This window comes from Odocoileus virginianus, chromosome 4, assembly GCF_023699985.2.
Source record: "Odocoileus virginianus isolate 20LAN1187 ecotype Illinois chromosome 4, Ovbor_1.2, whole genome shotgun sequence".
In the NCBI taxonomy this organism is placed as follows: Eukaryota; Metazoa; Chordata; class Mammalia; order Artiodactyla; family Cervidae; genus Odocoileus; species Odocoileus virginianus.
In genome coordinates this window covers 70,689,752-70,709,882 of record NC_069677.1, presented here as the reverse complement: position 1 = coordinate 70,709,882, position 20,131 = coordinate 70,689,752, and the positions used below count along the sequence as shown (strand labels likewise).

The window sequence follows — 20,131 nt, the reverse complement described above, 5'->3', positions numbered from 1 at the left end:
TCTGATGTTTTTCTCATGACCAAACTGGAATTATGGGTTTGGAAAGGAAGATATGAGAGATAAAGTGTCATTTTTGTCACTTCACATCAAGGGTATAGTCTAACACATGACTTATCATTCTTAATGCTGACCTGTTAATCAGTTGGCAGAGGTGATACTTGTCAGGTTTTCCACTGTCAAGTTACTTTTACTCTCCTCTCCATATTTCACCATTTAGAAGAAAGTCACTATGTGCATTCCACATTGAAGGGGTGAAGAGCTATGCTCCACCTCCTTGGAGGTTGAGCATTTATACATACTATTTGATATTCTTTCAGCATGGAAGATTTCTCTATTCTCTCTCATTCATTCAATCACTTAAACTAACGTTAGACCCATCAACATTTATTTTGGATTACAATTCAAAATTATTTTATTTTGTTGTTCAACTTGTTTCAGCTTTGGCCATTGAGAGATCTTTCAGTTTTGTCTCCTGTGTCCTTTTGACATATTATTGTGTGATAAATACAGACATACTCCATTGTGTGTATTTTTTATTTAGTACTTGGTTACTTTCTGGCAACACAACATTCTCCATGCTCATACTGTATATTCTGTTCTCCAGTTTTAGAATCAGGTAATAGTCCTGGTTTCTTTTATTAGAGAATTTTATTAAGAATGAAGATCTGGGCACTAGGTTTTGCTCCTTGACACTGAGTGCCCTTGCTTCTAGGCCCTTAAGTGGGCAAAACAATGAAATGTATGTTCCATATATACACACATAACTATAAATATTTCTGTATGCAATGATCTGTTATCTATATTAAGTTAAGCAAATTTTTTTTGTAACTGGTATCTCCAACTCTAATCCATTAGCATATGGATGTTTCTTCCCCTTACTCATCTACAAACTCCCACTCCAACAGTGAGAAATTTGGCTCTCATCAGTGTACTTATATAGCAGTATTTTAAGCCCTACCAGTATTTTAAGCCCTACCCCATGGGAAACAATTTTATGAACTAGATTGCAGTTCTTTTATACACTTTGTACAGCAGTTTTCTTTGACTTTAGTCTTACAGACTCATTTCCAAAGTTACTAAAGTCAGCAACAGAGTTAGATGATATTGATACACTCTACATTTCATCCTGGTATTCCCCCAACCTTATAAATGATTTTTTAAACATGTGAATTAATAAAATTCACTTTTTATGAAAAGTTCAATGATTTTTTTAATAAACACATAGCGTCATGTATACACAATTATGGTATAACAGAAAAAAGTTTCACTACCTTAAAAAATGCCTGTGCTTCACATTTAACCCTCCCACTTTCCCTTGGCAAACTCCAAAAACAATTTTTTAATCACCACTACTGTTTTGTCTTTTAACAGTCATATAATTGTAGTCACACAGCATACATTTTCATATTGGTATTTTTCATTTTAACAAAAGGAATTAAAGATTGATCCATGTCTTTTAGTGGCTGAATAGCTCACTTCTGTTTATCTGTAAACAATATTCCATTGTATGCATGTACCATGTTTTGTCATCTGTTTACCTAACAGTGGACATACTGCCCACCATTTTTGGCAGTTAGGAATAAAACTCCTTTAAGAATTTACATGAAAAGTTTTGTATAAATAAAACTTCCAAATCCATTGTGCAAACACCTGGGATTACCAGATCATAGGGTAAAACTATGTTTAGCAAAGTACAAAACTTCCACAGTTTTCCAAAGTGGCAACACCATTTCACATTCTAACCAGCAATGAGCTCCAGTTTCTGTTGCTTCGCATTCGTGCCAGAAAATTGGTATTGCCAGGTTCTTAGATTTCAGCCACTCTAACAGGGAGATAGTTAGTTGTCTTAATTCACAATCCTCCAATGATAAATGATTAAAGAATTTTCAACAAATGATAATTCCTCACATTACATTTTTCTGTTTGAATTACTGGTGAAGATTTGTGTCCTGATTAGACTCTCCAACCTTGTACAATCCAACATCATAACCTCTATCCTCACATAGCTATTAGGCTGGTGCAAAAGTAGATGTGGTTTTGCATTGTTGAACTTTGTTGTTTGATACTGGAATACACTGTTAAATACACGTGATTCTCATTCACATCATTTGAATGTACATTTCTCACTTTTTTCCTAACGACTTAACACTTGCTCTTTGCTTTATATTTCTTTTAGACAGAAAGCAAATTCAAGCAATTTTTTTTTTTTAATTTGAGTTCAAAATGGGTCATAAAGCAGCAGAGACAATTCACAACATCAACAATGCATTTGGCCCAGAACTGCTAACGAACACACAGTGCAGTGGTGGTTCAAGAAGTTCTGCAAACTACACAAGAGACTTGAAGATGAGGAGCATAGTGGCCAACCGTCAGAAACAGATAACTAACTGAGAGGAATCATCGAAGCCGATCCTCTTACAACTACTCATGAAGTAGTCAAAGAACTGAATATCAACCATTCTACAGTCATTAGGCATTTGAAGCAAACTGGAAAGGTAGAAAGGCTTGGTAAGTGGGTGCCTCAAAAGCTGGCCGTGGATCATAAAAAATTGTCGTTTTGAAGTGTTGTCTTTTATTCTACACAACCACCACAAACCATTTCTCGATTGAATTGTGATGTGCGTGAAAAAGTAAATGGTATGGAATAACAGGTAAACAACCAGTTCAGTGGCTGGACCAAGAAGCAGCTTCGAAACACTTTCCAAAGCTAAACTTGCACCCAAAAAGGGAACAATCAGTGCTCGGTCGTCTGCTGCCAGTCTGATCCATCACAGCTTTCTGAATCTTGGCAAAACTATTATATCTGAGAATTATGCTCAGCAAACCATTGAGATGCACTGAAAAGTGCAGTGCCTGCAGTCAGCATTAGTAAACAGAATGAGCCAATTCTTCTCCACAAAGATGCCCAAATGCACGTAACACAACTAAAGCTTCAAAAGTTGAATGAACTGGGTGACAAAGTTCTGTTTTATCCGCCATATTCATCTGACCTCTTGCCAACCAGTTACCACTTCTTCAAGCATCTTCACAACTTTTTGCAGGGAAAATGCTTCCACGACCAGCAAGACACAGAAACTGTTTTCCAAGAATTCACTGAATCCCAAAGCACTGACTTTTACACTACAGGAAAAAACAAACTTATTTCTCATTGGCAAAAATGTGCTAACTGCAATGGTTCCTATTAATAAAGATGTATTTGAGCCTAGCTATAATGATTTAAAATTCATGATCTGACATTATAATTACTTTTGTACAGCTTAATATTTCAAAGAGTAATAATATATATATTACCCTTTTAGTTTCTTGTGACTTTTCAGACTCCCTTGGCTACATATTTTTGATATAAAGGTTAGGACACCTGTAAATGTAGTCTCATTCCTGGACAAGAAATCATGGTGCTCTCAAAGGAAAGAAATGGGTGATGTTCTGTATCAAATTTGCTTGACTGGTCCAGTTTCCAGTGGTGTCACCTTAAGAACTGAGTCACACTGACCACTGTGAAATAATATCTCATCTGTGGCTTTGATCTGCATTTCTCTAACAATTAGCGATGAACATCTTTTCATGTGCCTATTGACCATCTATATGTCTTCTTTGGAAAAAGTATTCTGGTCTTCTGCAACACCCCCCCCCCCTTTTTTGACTGAGCTGTTTGTTTTCATAATAGTGAGTTGTATGAGCTGTTTGTATATTCTGGTTATTAACCCCTTGTCAGTCATATCATTTAAAAATATTTTCCCCCATTCCCAGGTTGTCTTTTCTTTTGTTGATGGTTTCCTTTGTGCAAAACCTGTACAAAAGCTTTTAAGTTTAATGAAGCCCCACTTCTTTGTCTTTTATTTCTTTTGCAATGGGAAACTACTTGAAGAAAATACTGCTCCAACTTGTGTCAGAGAATGTCTAGCCTATTTTCTCTTTAAGGAGATAATACAGTGTCATGTCTTTAGGTCATTAAAGCATTTTTTAGTTTATTCATGTCCATAATACATGAGAATGTTCTAATTTCATTACTTTACATACAGCTCTCCAGCTTTCCCAACACAACTTACTGAAGAAGGTGTTTCTTTTCCTTTTCCCATTGTATATTCCTGCCTCCTTTGTCATAGATTACTTGACCGTGAACACATGGGTTTATTTCTGGGCTCTCTATTCTGTTCCATTTATCTATATGCCTGTTTTTCATGCCAATATCACATTGTTTTGGTTACTATACCCTTGTAGTATAGTCTGAAGACTGGAAGGGTTACCCCTCCAGCTTTGTTCTGTTCCCTCAGTATTGCTTTGGCAATTCTGGGTTCCATATAAATTTCAGGGCTATTTGATCTACTTCTATGAAAATAGTATGGGCATTTTCATATAGATTGCATTAAATCTGTGGACTCCTTTGGGTACTATGGACATTTTAACTATTAATTCTTCCAATTTAGGAACATGGGATATCTTTCAATTTCTTTAAATCATTTTCACTTTCCTTTATCAATGTATTGTCATTTTCAGCATAGGGGCCTTTCAACTTGGTTAAGTTTATTCTTAGGTAATTTTTGACACAACTTTAAATGGGATTTTTCTTTAGCTTTCTCTTTCTGATATTTCATTTTACTATGAAGAAATGCAACAGAACACCTTGCACTGGTCAGAATAGATATTATCAACAAGCCTAGATATAAATGCTGAAGAGGGTCTGGAGAAAAGGGAACTGTTGAACTACACTGTTGATGGGAATACAAACTGATACAGTCACATGGTACAGTATGGAGGTTCCTTAAAAACAAACAAACAAAAAAACTAAAAATGAAGCTACCATATGATCCAGCAATTCCACTCTTGGGTATAAATCAGGAGAAAAATGAAAACTCCAATTCAAAAAGATACATCCATCCCAATGTTCACAGCAGCACTAAATACAAAAGTCAAGACATGGAAACAACCCAAGTGTCCCTCAACATTCAACTAGCTTAAGAAGATGTGGCACATATATATAATGCAGGCACAACAAAAAATATTACCATTTGCAGCAACTCAGATGTACCTAGAGAATATTATATTTAATAAAGTAAGACAGAGAAAAACAAATATTATATCACTCATATGTGGAATCTAAAAAAAAAAAAAACCAAATGTATCTATATACAAAACAGAAACATACAGACATAGGAAAAAAACATGGTTACTAAGGGGAAAGGATAAATCAGGAATATGGAATTAACAGATACAAACAACTAAAACAGATAAGCAACAAGGATTTACTGTAAGCAAAAAAATATATTCAATCTTATAATAACCTATAATGGAAAATAATCTGAAGTATATAATCTGAATCACTTTGTTGCATACCCGAAACTAACAATATTACAGATCAACTATGCTTCAATTTAAATAAGTTAATAGAAAAACAAACAAACAAACAAAAAAACCCTGAGTCTTTGCCTTAATTGAGAGGTTACTAATGCCTTAGAAACCTAGCCAGTAACCCAGTTCCCTGGAGCTAGAGTCCTATCCATTATCGGTTTGTCTCAGGGACTGAAATCCTATCCCTGAATCCCAGGCTATTGAATGGGGCCCTCATAACAGGCTGCCAGGTAACACAGGTGCTAGTTCTAGCCCAGATGTAGCTCATGATTCTAGAGATGCAGTTTCCCTGGTAGAAGATGGTCAGGTTACTCCATTTATCCCAGCTATTACCTGCCTAGTAAATCTTCCTTCCACTAATGGAAAGTGGACCTCCTTCCAAATACGTGCCTCAACCGAGCATGCATGGCTAGCTTCTAATGTCTTCTCACAGAGGCTCATTTATTCTACCTCTAAGAATTTATGCTTAATAGCCCAAGTGACAGTAAGTGGTAATATTATCAAATATGCCTAACGTGAATTTAATCATGAGCAAAGAGACATGCTCAAATTGATTCAATCTACAGACTATAAGATATTAGACAATTTCTTTCACTCATTCAACACAACTTTTCTTTCTATATTCATTGTCCAGTTACTATGTGCCAAAAATAATAAATAGGTGATCCTTCTATATAGCAGCACATATAACTTTCAAAAAACTCACAGTGTTTAAAATGTATTTTTCAATATCCTAATACAATTCTGTCATTTGGTGGTGGAGGAGGGACACTGAAGCTTCAAATCCCATAAACCATAGTTCAAGTGAGATATCTATGGTACACAGGGTTCAGATATTCACTGCTATAGATAATTCAAGGGACACTGTGGGGAAAAAAGACACGAATGAATATCTGTGGGGGAGTGGGGGACAACTTCCTAAAACAAACCCTGACTCAATGTATAAAGTAATGAATTTTCTGGAAAACAGACTCAGGAATTCAAAAAGCTATATACATCCTTCACTTTGTGAAAATGATGCAATTTAATGTCAGAGTGTACTCTTGCCTGGAGAATCCCATGGATGGAGGAGCCTGGTAGGCTGCAGTCCATGGGATCGCTGAGAGTCAGACACAACTGAATGACTTCATTTTCACTTTTCACTTTCATGCATTGGAGAAGGAAATGACAACCCACTCCAGTGTTCTTGCCTGGAGAATCCCAGGGACGTGGGAGCCTAGTGGGCTGCCATCTTATGGGGGTCACACAGAGTCAGACACGACTGAAGCAACTTAGCAGCAGCAGCAGACCAACCTTTAGAACAAATGCTTTACTACAACTCTATACTACTTAATTTAAATGTGTATCCACACTTCTGATAAACTATTTTAAGTTGGTATAGTTGGACAAGAAGATTGTTCAAAACTACTCTATCCCAAAAGTTCTCTACAGGATAAATTGCAGTCTATATGTACAATAACTTTTCTACAAACTTTAAGAAACAGAGAGATAAACTGACTTTTCTTTCCATTCCTTGTGCCTAACCTAAACTTATTCATGAGGTATGAATATAAAGTAATCCCCATCCTTTCACAAATAATGAATATCAACATATGTGGGGTAGCTTAATATAAAATCTTCAGAAACTAACTGAAACAGAAACACAAATAACTACTGTAAACTATAGTATATTTAAAAAAAAAAAAGACTTTTTATGGAAACTTGCTTTAAGATAAGTATTGGAAGGGTTCTATGAAAGGAAAAATAACTTTCACTGACTGATAATCAGGGAAAAAGTCACACAAGAGATAAGCATAAAATTGAGACTTGGTCAATTAAATAAGATTAATAAAATTAGTTAGATTAGCATGAATAGAATTTAGGAAACAAAGATTTCAGAAAGAAAATAAACACCATGAGCTAAGGTATATAAGTGAAAAACCACAAGCCATATACAGAAGGACAAAAGAGATGTATTTGACTGAATAAAAAGTTATGAGTTTAAAAACACAATAAAATAAATTAGAAGAACATGACCCCCAATAAAATGGTGCTTCTTAATATTTGAACAAGTTTAAAAGAAAAAAAGGGTCAACTTGGCAGTAATTAAAAAAATATGATGGAAAAGGGAAAAGTTTAAAAACAAGAAGGTAACAGTATAAAGTCCTATAAAGTGAAGCCTAAAGAAAGAAACATTGGAAATGTAACAAAAGAGACAGATGTATAAGATATGAAACAAATTCATGAGACTTGGAATCTCATTACATATAGGATGGAGGGGGAGGGATTTGGGATGAGGAAATTAAATGGTGACTACTGTTTTAATTCTAGATTCCTGGAAAAATTATGGTATCTTTTAGCATAATTAAGGAAGCCAGAACTAAATGTTAGTCTATGGAAGAAATGTTAAATGAAAACATTTTCAAAATAAAACAACAAAGCTGATTTGACAAAGAGGAGATAGATACAAATCCAACTGATAATTACATTTCCAAAACTGATCATAAAAGTATGCAGGCTTAAGCTACAAAAACTATTTTTAAAAGATATTTCAATTGTTTAGAAAATTAAAAATAGAAAAAGTCGTATGGAAAAGGACCAATAGGCAATTCAGAAAACACAATAGACCACTCACTACTGCAGAACATATTGATGAAACATTACAGTACTTAAAAATCAGAGAAGATTTAACAAACAGTATACTCAAAAGTAAGATAGGGAATGCCATATATTTTGTTGTCTGAAAAGTAACCCAGTAACATACATGAAAAACTTTCAAAATATATAGCATATCTTTTGAGTAATAAATTCTACTTTTAAGAATCTAGACTAAAAAGTATCTATGGCTCTAGAACAAAATTTATTCTTGAGATATAAGTTTCTGTCTGCATGGTTTAAATTAGTAAGCAAATTTTAACATATATGTTCAAGAATAGGGGATCAATTAAATTAGATAATTACATGCAGAATACTATGCAGTGATTTAAGTTTATAAAATATAGATCATAAAATTTGTAACATTATAAACAAAAGTACCAAGGAATTTAAAATATCTGATTTTCAAAAATATATTAACCTGTTAACCTCTACTTCTGACACTCATTGTTAATATTTTGTTGCATATGCTATGCTAAATCTTCTATGTGTATAAACATATGGACAGAAAAGTAAAAACTGTATCTCTTTTTCTACTTTTCCTACTCAGCCTACGCAAATATGAAAGTTAAACAATGTTAAGAATATAAGTACTGGTTCTCACTTAAATCGAATGGAGAACAAAAATCATAATAAAACATTAAACCAGAGACTAAAGACAGGTGAGGTTACAGTTATGCTGATTTACATGACAACTAAAAGCAACATGAAATCCTGGATTGGATCATAAGCCAAGGGAAAAAAAACTTTTTTTTCTTTTATTTAGGGCATTACTCGAATATCAGGCAAAATCTGAATGAAATTTATGTACATAAGGTCAGTATTATACAAATACTGCTTTCCTGATTTTTCAAACATGTACTGTGGTTGAGAAGAATATATCTGATTTTAAGAAAATCTATACTAAATAAAGTACTAGGAGTAAAGTGGCATCATGTCAACAAATTACTCTCAAAGAGTTAAAAAATAATAACTGGTATATAGCAGATTTGTACATATAAATGTATACTGACATTTATGCATCTGTGTGTGTGTATATATATATATATATATATAGAGAGAGAGAGAGAGAGAGAGAATATGATAAAGCAAACGTTGTAACATGTTAACATTTGGACAATATGCATGAAGAATCTGCACAGGAAATCTCTGTAGAATTCTTGGAATTCATCTGTGAGTGAAATTATCTCAAAATTTAAAAAAATTTACACACTAAGGAAAAAAAAAGAGTGATGATTTAACAAAATTAAACTCAATATTAACTCAAAATTAACTCAATAAACAGTCATTGAAGTCAAATACTAGTATACAGCAGTAAACAAACCAGAAAAAAAATCCCTCACTTCAAGCAGCTTGCCTTCTAACAGGGGGAGACAGACAATGAATAAATAACTAAAGGACATACTATGTTAGAGAGCAATAGGTACTACAGAGAAAGGGGAGAACACACACACACAAGATGAGGACAAAAAGGGGAGAACACACACACATAAAAGATGAGGACAAAAGGGGGAGAATACGAACACACACAAACAATGAGGAAAAAAAGTTCCTTGCAGCAGGAGGGAAGATATGCAATTCTAGATACCATCCATAAAGGAGACCCCACTGAAAAAAGGACACAGGACTCTGAGGCAAGGAGCACACATGATAGGTTTCAACAAAGCACATGATGGTGGCTTAACTCAGCATTACAGTAAAAAAAAAATGACTGATGCAATTTGCAAATGAATTAGACAACATATGTTGATGGTTTAGATACAGGCTGGAAAAGAAAGATTCAATGATTACACAGTTTACAGCTGAGCAACTAGAAGCACAAAGCTGCCATTATGGAAAAGGGCTGAGCAGGGGACAGGAATTGTGAAAGTTTGGTTTTTTAAAATATCTTGGGCCCATTAATAGCTAAATGATGATTCTCAATGCATGCTAGATATGGTCTGGAATCTAGAGTAAAGTCCAAGCTGGAGACATAAATCTGGGTGACATGAGCTTAGAGATGATGTAGACAGACAAAACGATGTCCATTAATTCCTAATACAATCACAGAGGTAGAATAAACCTGATATTATACAGTGTTACTGTGGAGATCAATAATTATTTGAATTGTTGTTGTTCAATTGCCCAGTCATGTCCGATACTTTGCAACCCCATGGAATGCAGCACACCAGGCCTCCCTGTCCCTCACCATCTCCCAAAGTTTACCCAAGTTCATGTCCATTGCATCGGTGACGCCATCCAGCCATCTCTTCTTCTGATGACGACTTCTCCTTCTGCCCTCAATCTTTCCCAGCATCAAGGACTTTTCCAATGAGTCAGCTGTTCACATCAGATGACCAAAACACTGAAGCTGCAGCTTCAGTCCTTTCAAGGAATATGCAGGCTTGATTTCCCTTAAGCTTGACTAGTTTAATCTCCTTGCAGTCCAAGAGACTCTTAAGAGTCTTCTCCAGAACCACAGATTGAAGGCATCAATTCTTTGGTGTTCTGCCTTCTTTATGTCCTGCTCTAACAACCATATGTGACCAGTAGGAAGACCATAGCCTTGAATATACGGACCTTTGTCAGCAGAGTAATGTCTCTGCTTTTCAATACACTGTCTAGGTTTGTCATAACTTTCCTGCCAAGAAGCAAACATCTTCTGATTTCATGGCTACAGTCACCATCTGCAGTCACTACTTCCACCTTTCCCCTTGTATTTGCCATGAAGTAATGGGGCTGGATGCCATGGTCTTAGTTTTTTAATACTTAGTTCTAAGCCAGTTCTTTCCCTCTCCTCCTTCACCCTCATCAAGAAGCTCTGTGATTCCTCTTAGTTTTCTACCATTAGAGTGGTATCATCTGCATATCTGAGTTTGTTGATGTTTCTACTGTCTATTTTGATTCCAGATTGTAAATTGTTCAGTCCCGCTTTTCTCATAATGTGCTCAGAGTATAAACAAACACGGTGACAGCAGACAGCCCTGTCATACTCCTTTCTCGATCCTGAACCAATCAGTTGTGCCATACAGGGTGTGAACTGGTGCTTCTTGACTCACATACAGGTTTCTCAGGAGACAGGTAATATGGTCTGGTATTTCCACCTCTTTAAGAGCTTTCCACAGTTTGTTATGATCCACACAGTCAAAGGCTTTAGCACAGTCAACGAAACAGATGTTTTTTCTGGTATTCCCTTGCTTTCTCTACTATCCAACAGATGTTGGCAATTTGATCTCTGGTTCCTCTGCCTTTTCTAAACCCAGCGAGTACGTCTGAAAGATCTTGGTTCACATAATGCTGAAGCCTAGCATGCAAGATTTTAAGTATGACCTTACTAGCAAGGGAGATAACTAAAACTGTCCTATGATTTGAACATTCTTTAGCACTACCCTTCTTGGGAATTGGGATGAGGATTGACCTTTTCTAGTCCTGTGGCCACTGCTGGGTCTTCCAGATCATCTGACATATTGAGTGCAACTCTTGGAGAGCATCATCCTTTCACAGCCACAATAATAACAAGTACGAATTAGGACATCTGCAAAGTAACAGTTCAGTAAGAAAAGTCTCTGAAATAACATACTGAAAAGAAACACCAAAAACGAGATGTCTACTAAGAATTTAGAAATAAGGAAAATAATGCTTCTCAAAGCAGAAGTCCTTATACAATTTGTTTTCATTTCACTGAGTAAACTAGTAAAATCACAGATCCATGAAGTCCTTTTAACAAGAATGAGCAGTAACAAAGAGTTTATCAACCAAAACTTAGAACTGTTCAAAATGGAGCCAGTTGATGGAAAGTGCCCAAGCCATCTTCAGAACAGGTACTGTGGCTTAACTCAAATATGATCATTATGACAATTATACCTCTCAATTTTAAGTAACATCTTGGTGTTTTGGCATTCTTGAGGGAAAGAGTTTGGGAGGTAGGTTATGAATTTAAATCCTAGCTTTGTTTCTTATGCAACAATGTGATCTCAGCCACTTTCTTTTTCTGTTTTCTATTTTGCAAACTGCATACAAGACCTATGTAACAATACTGGTGTGAAGATTAAATGACATAAAAAACATCAGTGCAGTGCAAACCCCAGAGGAGAAACTCAGGCAGCTCTTTTGTTTCCAAGGTTAAGAAATGGGTCTGAGTCAGGTAAAAATATAAAAAGCTATGTGACTAATGAGTGTGAATATAAGGACTAGAGTCTAACACATGTCTCTAGAATGCTACTATCCTATGATGGTTGACAGTTTTTCCATTCTAGAAACATGGGATGAACATGTACTATTTACATATTAGATTATGTAGTAGCAGTTTCCCTAAAGTCAGTGCTAATCTTTCACTCATGTCAGACTCAGCAAACTCATGGACTGTAGCTCACCAGGCTCCTCTGCCCATGGAATGCTCCAGGCAAAAATACTGGAGGGGGTAGTCATTCCCTTATCCAGATGATCTTCCCTACCCCCAGACACAGCCCCGGTCTCCTGCATTGCAGACAGATTCTTTACAGTCTGAGCCACCAGGAAAGCCAATTTCACTAAAAATAAAATCTTATTTCTAACCACAAAAGAGCTAAGCATTTGGATACACAGATTCCTTTTCATCAGGAAAGCAAAACATTACATGAATATAGCTATAGACAAGTCAAAACTAAATAGGTTATAAAAAACAACACAGCAGACTGCTGAAGGGGTGATAAATTCTGTTTAGGAAAATAAATAAATAAATAAATAAAGGTGTTCTTGAAGAAAATAGCACTTAACCTGAATCATTAAGTAAAGAATTTTAATTGGAGGGGAACAAATTCAAAAAAGCAATCATGTTTGCAGTTTACTCTACTATTTTCAAGAAACTTTAGTCTTATTTCAAAATGTGTACTTATAAACAATGAATCCTAGAGAAAGCAATATGACTTGCCAAAAGTCTTAGAAAAACCGTATGAGGCAGGAGGGGGGATCAGGAAGGGGAACACATGTAAATCCATGGCTGATGCATGTCAATGTATGGCAAAAATCACTACAATGCTATAAAGTAATTAGCCTCCAACTAATAAAAATAAATGAGGGAAAAAAAAAAAAGAAAGAAAGAAAAACCATATGGTAGTAAGACAAACTAAGAGTCTACTGCTTCTACATACAAGACTCTCACTTTGCCCAAAATGTTTTTTAAAGGAATATCATAGTATCAAATACTTATACAAAATTAAGGATTATAAAGAGTGCTTATAATATATGTCTTTTCCTCCACTATTTTTTTACTCTACATAAAGGCAAAAGATAAAATCAAGTGTAAAGAAAACTGTAGAAGTCATTCTTCTACCCCTTTCTTTGTTGTTGTTAGACTGTCTTTGAAAGTAAAAGCTATGGAGTTTCACTGAATCGAATAAGAAACTGTGGCAAACAGATAAATATTGATAGAACAAAATTAATATAAAAAAACATTTTTAAGTCACTACAAAGGACGTATATATATAATAACTGGTTAAATAACATAGCCACTGATTGCGATAGGTAGATCATGAGTCAAACCAACAAACTAATTTTTAAAAGATAATATTCATGAGATGATTATAAATTTTAAATGTGTTATTTAGTGACTTTACTAAACTATTGTCATCTTGCATTATGAGAATGATACTGGTTGTTCTTTAGTTGCTAGTGATGTTTAAAAAAGAGAGAAGGGAAGCCCTTATCTTTTAGATGCATTCTGAAATATTAAAAAATGGAATGCTATGCAGAATGACCTTCAAAATAACACAGGAAAAAGAGATTGGCAATGACTTGATAACTGCTGTACCTTAGATTTATATGGAGGGTTTATTATACTATTATGACTTCCATAGGAGGAGGCTAAATTTTTCCATAATAAGAACTCTTATAAAATAAAATTTTTAAACTGTAATAACAAAGTCAACTCACCTTTATACTCATAAAGGTGAGTATAAAATAATACAAGCCTTAACCCACTGATACCATTGATACTACTGTCTCTGACAGTACTACTTTAAATTAAATGACTGTGTACTCATATGACATAAAGATACCATACAGTAAGAATACATAGAGCTTTTCTAAACTTCTCGATCATGTGTAAATGAGAATATATTCTGAGACTGAACTCAAATACTACAAAAATATATACTTAGCTCACAAGAAATGAGAGCTGCATCTAAAAATAAAAAGCAAGGAAATCGTAACTACACGTCACTCCATGTCAATCATCTTCCCAATCCCTTCACATGGACTACCATTTATTTATAAGAGAGGCAGGGAAAGCAAAAAAGATACTATAATTAATTTTCTTTTTCTAACCACTGCTAAGCCTATTTATGAAGCAAAGTTTCCAAGACATTCTAATGTGTCAGTGAGCTTTTTAAAAGTATTAACAGTATTATAATTAACAAATAGCTCATTATCAATAACCATTATAGAAACAAAGATGACAAGTAATATACATACTGGAGGCCGGCCAGGTCGACCTCTTTTTCTTTTTCCTTTGACCTCTGTTTCTTCAAGTTCGCTGCCAGCATCAGAATGGGCAGTAGTCTCATTAGTTGAATCTCTAGAAAATATGATACATTATTTTAGTGAAAAAATTAACATATGCATACCTATTAATAATACAATGCAGCTCTGTTCCTCTAGCTTTCTTACTGTTTGCTGTATGTACACATATAGCTGATTAAAAGTGGTTTATACTTTCATGTTCAGAAAAAATCTTTAGCAAATTCAAAATATTACCCTCCCTGGTTAATATCACATAACAATGAATAAAATGATTTTCCAAACAGAGAAATACAGAAAAGAAATGACTGTGGAAATGGCAGCTGCTATAGAAAATATAAATGCAAAATACAACTGCAAAAGACTAATTCTTCAATATAAAAAAATAAAGGCTTGGGAGGAACTTTACTCATTTCATAAAATAATGAAAGTGTGTTAGTAAATGTTTAACAATGGCACTTCAAAAATCTATGCATATAAGTCATTAGAAACAGTACCAATATAAAGGAAGTAGAGCATACAACTTACAAACAATAATAAAATGCACAATATTTTTTATTGTAAATTCTATCTAGTTCAGTCACTCAGTTGTGTCCGACTCTTTGTGACCCCATGAGCCGCAGCACGCCAGGCCTCCCTGCTCATCACCAACTCCCTGAATCCACCGAAACTCACATCCATTGAGTCAGTGATGCCACCAACCATCTCATCCTCTGTCGTCCCCTTCTTCCCTGGCCTTCGATCTTTCCCAGCATCAGGGTTTTTTCAAATGATTCAGCTCTTCGCATCAGGTGGCCAATGTGTTCGAGTTTCAGCTTCAATATCAGTCCTTCCAATGAACACCCAGGACTGATTTCTGTTAGGATGGACTGGTTGGACCTCCTTGCAGTCCAAGGGAATCTCAAGTCTTCTCCAACACCACAGTTCAAAATCATCAATTCTTCAGCGCTCAGCTTTCTTTATAGTCCAGCTCTCACATCCATACATGACCAATGGAAAAATCATAGACTTGACTAGACAGACCTGTGTTGGCAAAGTAATGTCTCTGTTTTTTTAATATGCTGTCTAGGCTGGTCATAACTTTCCTTCCAAGGAGTAAGCGTCTTTTAATTTCATGGCTGCAATCACCATCTGCAGTGATTCTGGGGCCCAGAAAAATAAAATCAGCCACTTTTCCCACTTTTTCTCCATCTATTTGCCATGAAATGATGGGACCAGAACCATGATCTTAGTTTTATGAGTGTTGAGCTTTAAGCCAACTTTTTCACTCTCCTCTTTGACTTTCAGCAAGAGGCTCTTTAGTTCTTCTTAAATTTCTGCCGTAAGGGTGGTGTCATCTGCATATCTGAGGTTATTGATATTTCTCCCAGCATTCTTGATTCCAGCTTGTGCTTCATCCAGCCCAGCATTTCTCATGATGTACTCTGCGTATAAGTTAAATAAGCAGGTTGACAATATACAGCCTTGACGTAACCCTTTTCCTATTTGGAAGCAGTCTGTTGTTCCACGTCCATTTCTAACTGTTGCTTCCTGACCTGCATACAGATTTCTCAAGACGCAGGTCAGGTGGTCTGGTATTCCCATCTGTTTCAGAATTTTCCACAGTTTATTGTGATCCACACAGTCAAAGGCTTTGGCATATTCAATAAAGCAGAAATAGATGTTTTTCTGGAACTCTCTTGCTTTTTCGATGATCCAGCAGATGTTGGCAATTTGATCTCTGGCTCCTCTGCCTTTTCTAAAACCAGCTTGAACATCTGTAAGTTCGCGGTTCATGTATTGCTGAAGCCTGGTATGGAGAATTTTGAGCATCCATCTAGTTAACAGATTCATATAAAATGATTTTGATAATTGTGTGAAACTCTTGTATCCCTAGCTAATCTATGGTTTCAACTGATGAATGAACAGACTTATGCCGTGAAAGACAGTTGATACCTTTGTGCACTTTAATGAACAGAAGGCAAAAGAAATGACAAAGCCATCTGTTGGAACGTCACTCATTGGTCACGTTGTGAGCATCTTCTTTACTGAATTGCATATGTAATAGTTCTCGAACACTAGAAGGATATGTCCTCAAATCTTTGTGGTATCATAATATAATGACTAAAGACCTGATATTTATCTTTAAGTTTAATCTGCATTATTAGCAATTTCTCCATCACTTTATTGAGTCCACAAACAACAAACCAATAAATTGAGTCCTCATTTGTAGTGTTTGCTGATTTTCATAAAGTGAATACTCTTACCACAACCAAATTCAAACTATCAAAGTGACATCACAAAATACAGAGTTGAGAAGTAATTAATAATAGTAGTACACTACTACAAAGTTATTTCCATCATACATGGAATAGATGTAAATAAAAATCTAGAGAGCATAGAAACTGGTAAGATGTAAAATAATTGGGAAGTGATGAGTTTTGAGCATTTACTTTTATTTTTAATAGGATTTATTTAATTTTAAGCTTGCATAATTTAACTGTCCATAAACGTTATGTTATATATGGCTTCCCAGGGCCGCCAGTGGTAAACAGTCCACCTGCAATGCAGGAGACATAAGAGACCCGGGTTTTATCCCTGGGTAGGGAGGACACCCTGGAGGAGGGCATGGCAACCCACTCCAGTCTTCAGGCCTGTAGAATCCCATGGACTGAGGAGTCTGGAAGGCTAAAGCGATCCATAGGGTTGCAAAGAGTCAGATACAACTGAAGCAACTTAGCACGCACATGTGCATGCATGTTGTATTTAACAAGGTCACAAAATTCCTGGAAATTTAATATTCAGCTCTCCAGGCTAATACAGACTGGCCCTAGCATGGCATTAAAAACACATGGATGATATTAACAAAAATATCTTCACTGAATTCTATATTACTCACTGTATCTATATAAAACTGCAAGTAAGAGGAAGGGTACAAAGCAAATGGTAAACTCAACTCACAACTTAGTATTTCTGAAACTGCTCCACTGAAGGCTCTTAGTTCCTTTCTCTTTGTTTTGATCCCTTGAAGCTCATCGCATTAGTATCTGCTCTTCCCCCTTTAAACTAACCTCTCTTGGAGATCTCATCCAATTGATATGGAACTTTTATGCAACTTTTATGCAAATGACTTCAGTATATTATCACTAGACCTATCTGTAATTCAAGATTTTCAACTGCATGTGTAACATACTCCTTTGCATACCATCGCAAATTCACCAAATAACACACATAAAATTAAGTCCAATTATGACTTAATTCTAGCTCTCTACTCACAGCAATATCACTAAATAACTAATTTATTGATACCCAAATTTGCACTGTTTTATAAGCTTATTATTGTCACTATTACTCTGTCTTATTCAAACCTACAACCACATCAGTCTTCCTCTTAGGCCATCAGTTAAAAATCTTCCTGAGTCATCCTCTATATACTAATTCTGTCTCTCATTCTTTTTATGATTACTACCATAATCACAACTTCTTGAATTAATCACAACTTATCTCTCTGCTTCTAACATTTCCCTGTCCAAGCCACTCAACACACTACTGTCACTAATATTCTCATTATCACATTCCTTCTTTGTCTGCAAACCCTCAAAGGCAACTTGGTATTTAAAACTATAAATACTGATCTAGTCCAAGGGTCAGGAAACATTTTCTTTAAGGGCTATACAGTAAATATTTTAGGAAAATATTTTAGGCTGAATGGTATGAAGTTCTCTGTATCTGATACTCAACTTGCATGAATATGGCCATTCATAATACATAAGTGAATGGATATTGCTGTGGCCCAATAATATTTATAAAAACAGGTTTTTGAAACAGTATCAGTAGTCTTTCAATCACTGATTTAATTAAGAATAATAAATCATACTGCTACTTCTCCTCACTACAATCCAAGCAGACCATTTAGTATATACTGTGTGCTGGTTTATAGACATTACCTATGCACAAAATCTTATTAAGACAACATACTGATGTCTCAGTTTTACAGATGAGGAAATGAAAGATCTCAAAACCTGACAATCCTGTTCATATTCACACAACTATTAAGTGGTAGGGTCCACTTAGATCTCAAGGTAAATGCGAATTCTCTATCTCTAAGGTAGGATAGCAGAATGCAAATATTATGTTTAGTATTTCTCTTATGTGGACAGAATACACTAGTACTTTTGATGCTTATAGAACTCTCCAGGCAACTACAAAAGCAAATTTGTTCCAAGGATACCAAATGTGTCCCATTAGTGAAATTAATTTATCCTTCAGCAATAGTTTACTGACAACAGAAAAAAGTACAATTGTTTTTCAATTCTTCACACTTCATCCAGCTTAAAAGATGAAAGCTATTACCAACAAACAACTAACATACTTCAATCAGTATATGTATTTTATTAGAATACATGATATATAAATATGTTTTTTAATTTCAAGCAAGATGTAAGAATACAAGGAAGAGTTTCTCTCCACTATACCCTAACACTGAATTTCAATCTGCAGAACAAGATTATTAAGTTTTATCAATACTGTCATAAATACTTATGTTCTGGCATAAATATACATAAATACAAAGCAAAGACTATATAATTTTTTAAACTTAAATTAATATGAATTTTCCTACAAAGGATTCCTAAATGTTACTCAATAATATGTTCCTTATCTGTGAGTACTTAGACTGTCTCCAGTTTCTAACCACTACAAACAGAGGTGAAACAACTGTCCTTGCACATTAACTCTTATTACACATCAACAAATACCTCTCTAGAATAGACACAGAAAGCTGGATCAAGGGCTATGCAAATTCAAACTTCAACCAAATTGCTCTACCAAAAAGCCTGCAAATGAATACTGGACATGAATAAGGAGAATACAAAAATCAGATTCAACCTTATAAAGTCATTCTTTTTAATTCCCTGAAAACTCTCTAAATTCTGTTTTACTCTTTCTATTTTCCACTGTAATCATTGTAGCTCAAGTTGTTATTATCTCTGGCCTCGACACCACAACACCTTTCTCCGAATAAGACTCCTCGTTTCTTCTGTTGCCTTTTCCAATCAAATCACTATATTGTGTGCTAAGAATGATATTCAGAATATATGTCTTATTCTATCTTTCTCATGATTAAAACTCTATGATGATTTCCTTCTACTTCCAGGGGAAAACAACCTCAAAAATTCTTAATTTAAGACTTAGCAGGTCCTATACAATACAGCCCTACTCTACTTGCAAGCCATATCTCACCCCATCCTCCATCTTTAATCCTGAAAAAAGAAAAATCACAGCTTTATTTCAGTCCCTCAAACACAATGTGATTCCACCTATCACGATTCCTCCTACCTCTCTACACTTCTTCCTTAGAAAAGTAGACTACTTCAAGGCATATTAAAATTTTAATAAAACCCTCTAGCTTACCTTCAAAGCACCAATGGCAGTTTAAATCTATATGATGGTGATTATCTGATTAATATATATCTATATAAGCTTCATGGCAGCAAGGACAGAGTGGGTCTTTTCCACTTGCTCATTCTCCTCAAAGCCCAGCATAGCTCTACTACAACATTTGGTGGAATAAATAATATGTTGTAATTGGCAATATTTAATAATGTTTAATTAATAGCAAAGCTTGCCTGGTGGTTCAGACAGTAAAGAATCTCCCTGCAATGCAAGAGACTAGGGTTTGATCCCTGGGTCAGGA

General features: G+C 35.2%; 1 protein-coding gene across 5 annotated transcripts in view; it reads right to left on the bottom strand.

Annotated features, from left to right (window-relative positions):
• The window catches only part of STAG1 (STAG1 cohesin complex component), a 505,242-nt gene that overhangs the window by 339,854 nt on the left and 145,257 nt on the right, over positions 1-20,131 (bottom strand). For all 5 annotated transcript variants that reach the window (XM_070466701.1, XM_070466702.1, XM_070466703.1 and 2 more), the window contains one exon: positions 14,413-14,515. In XM_070466701.1, coding sequence (XP_070322802.1) covers positions 14,413-14,515 — 103 coding nt within the window. The remainder of the gene's footprint in view (positions 1-14,412; positions 14,516-20,131) is intronic.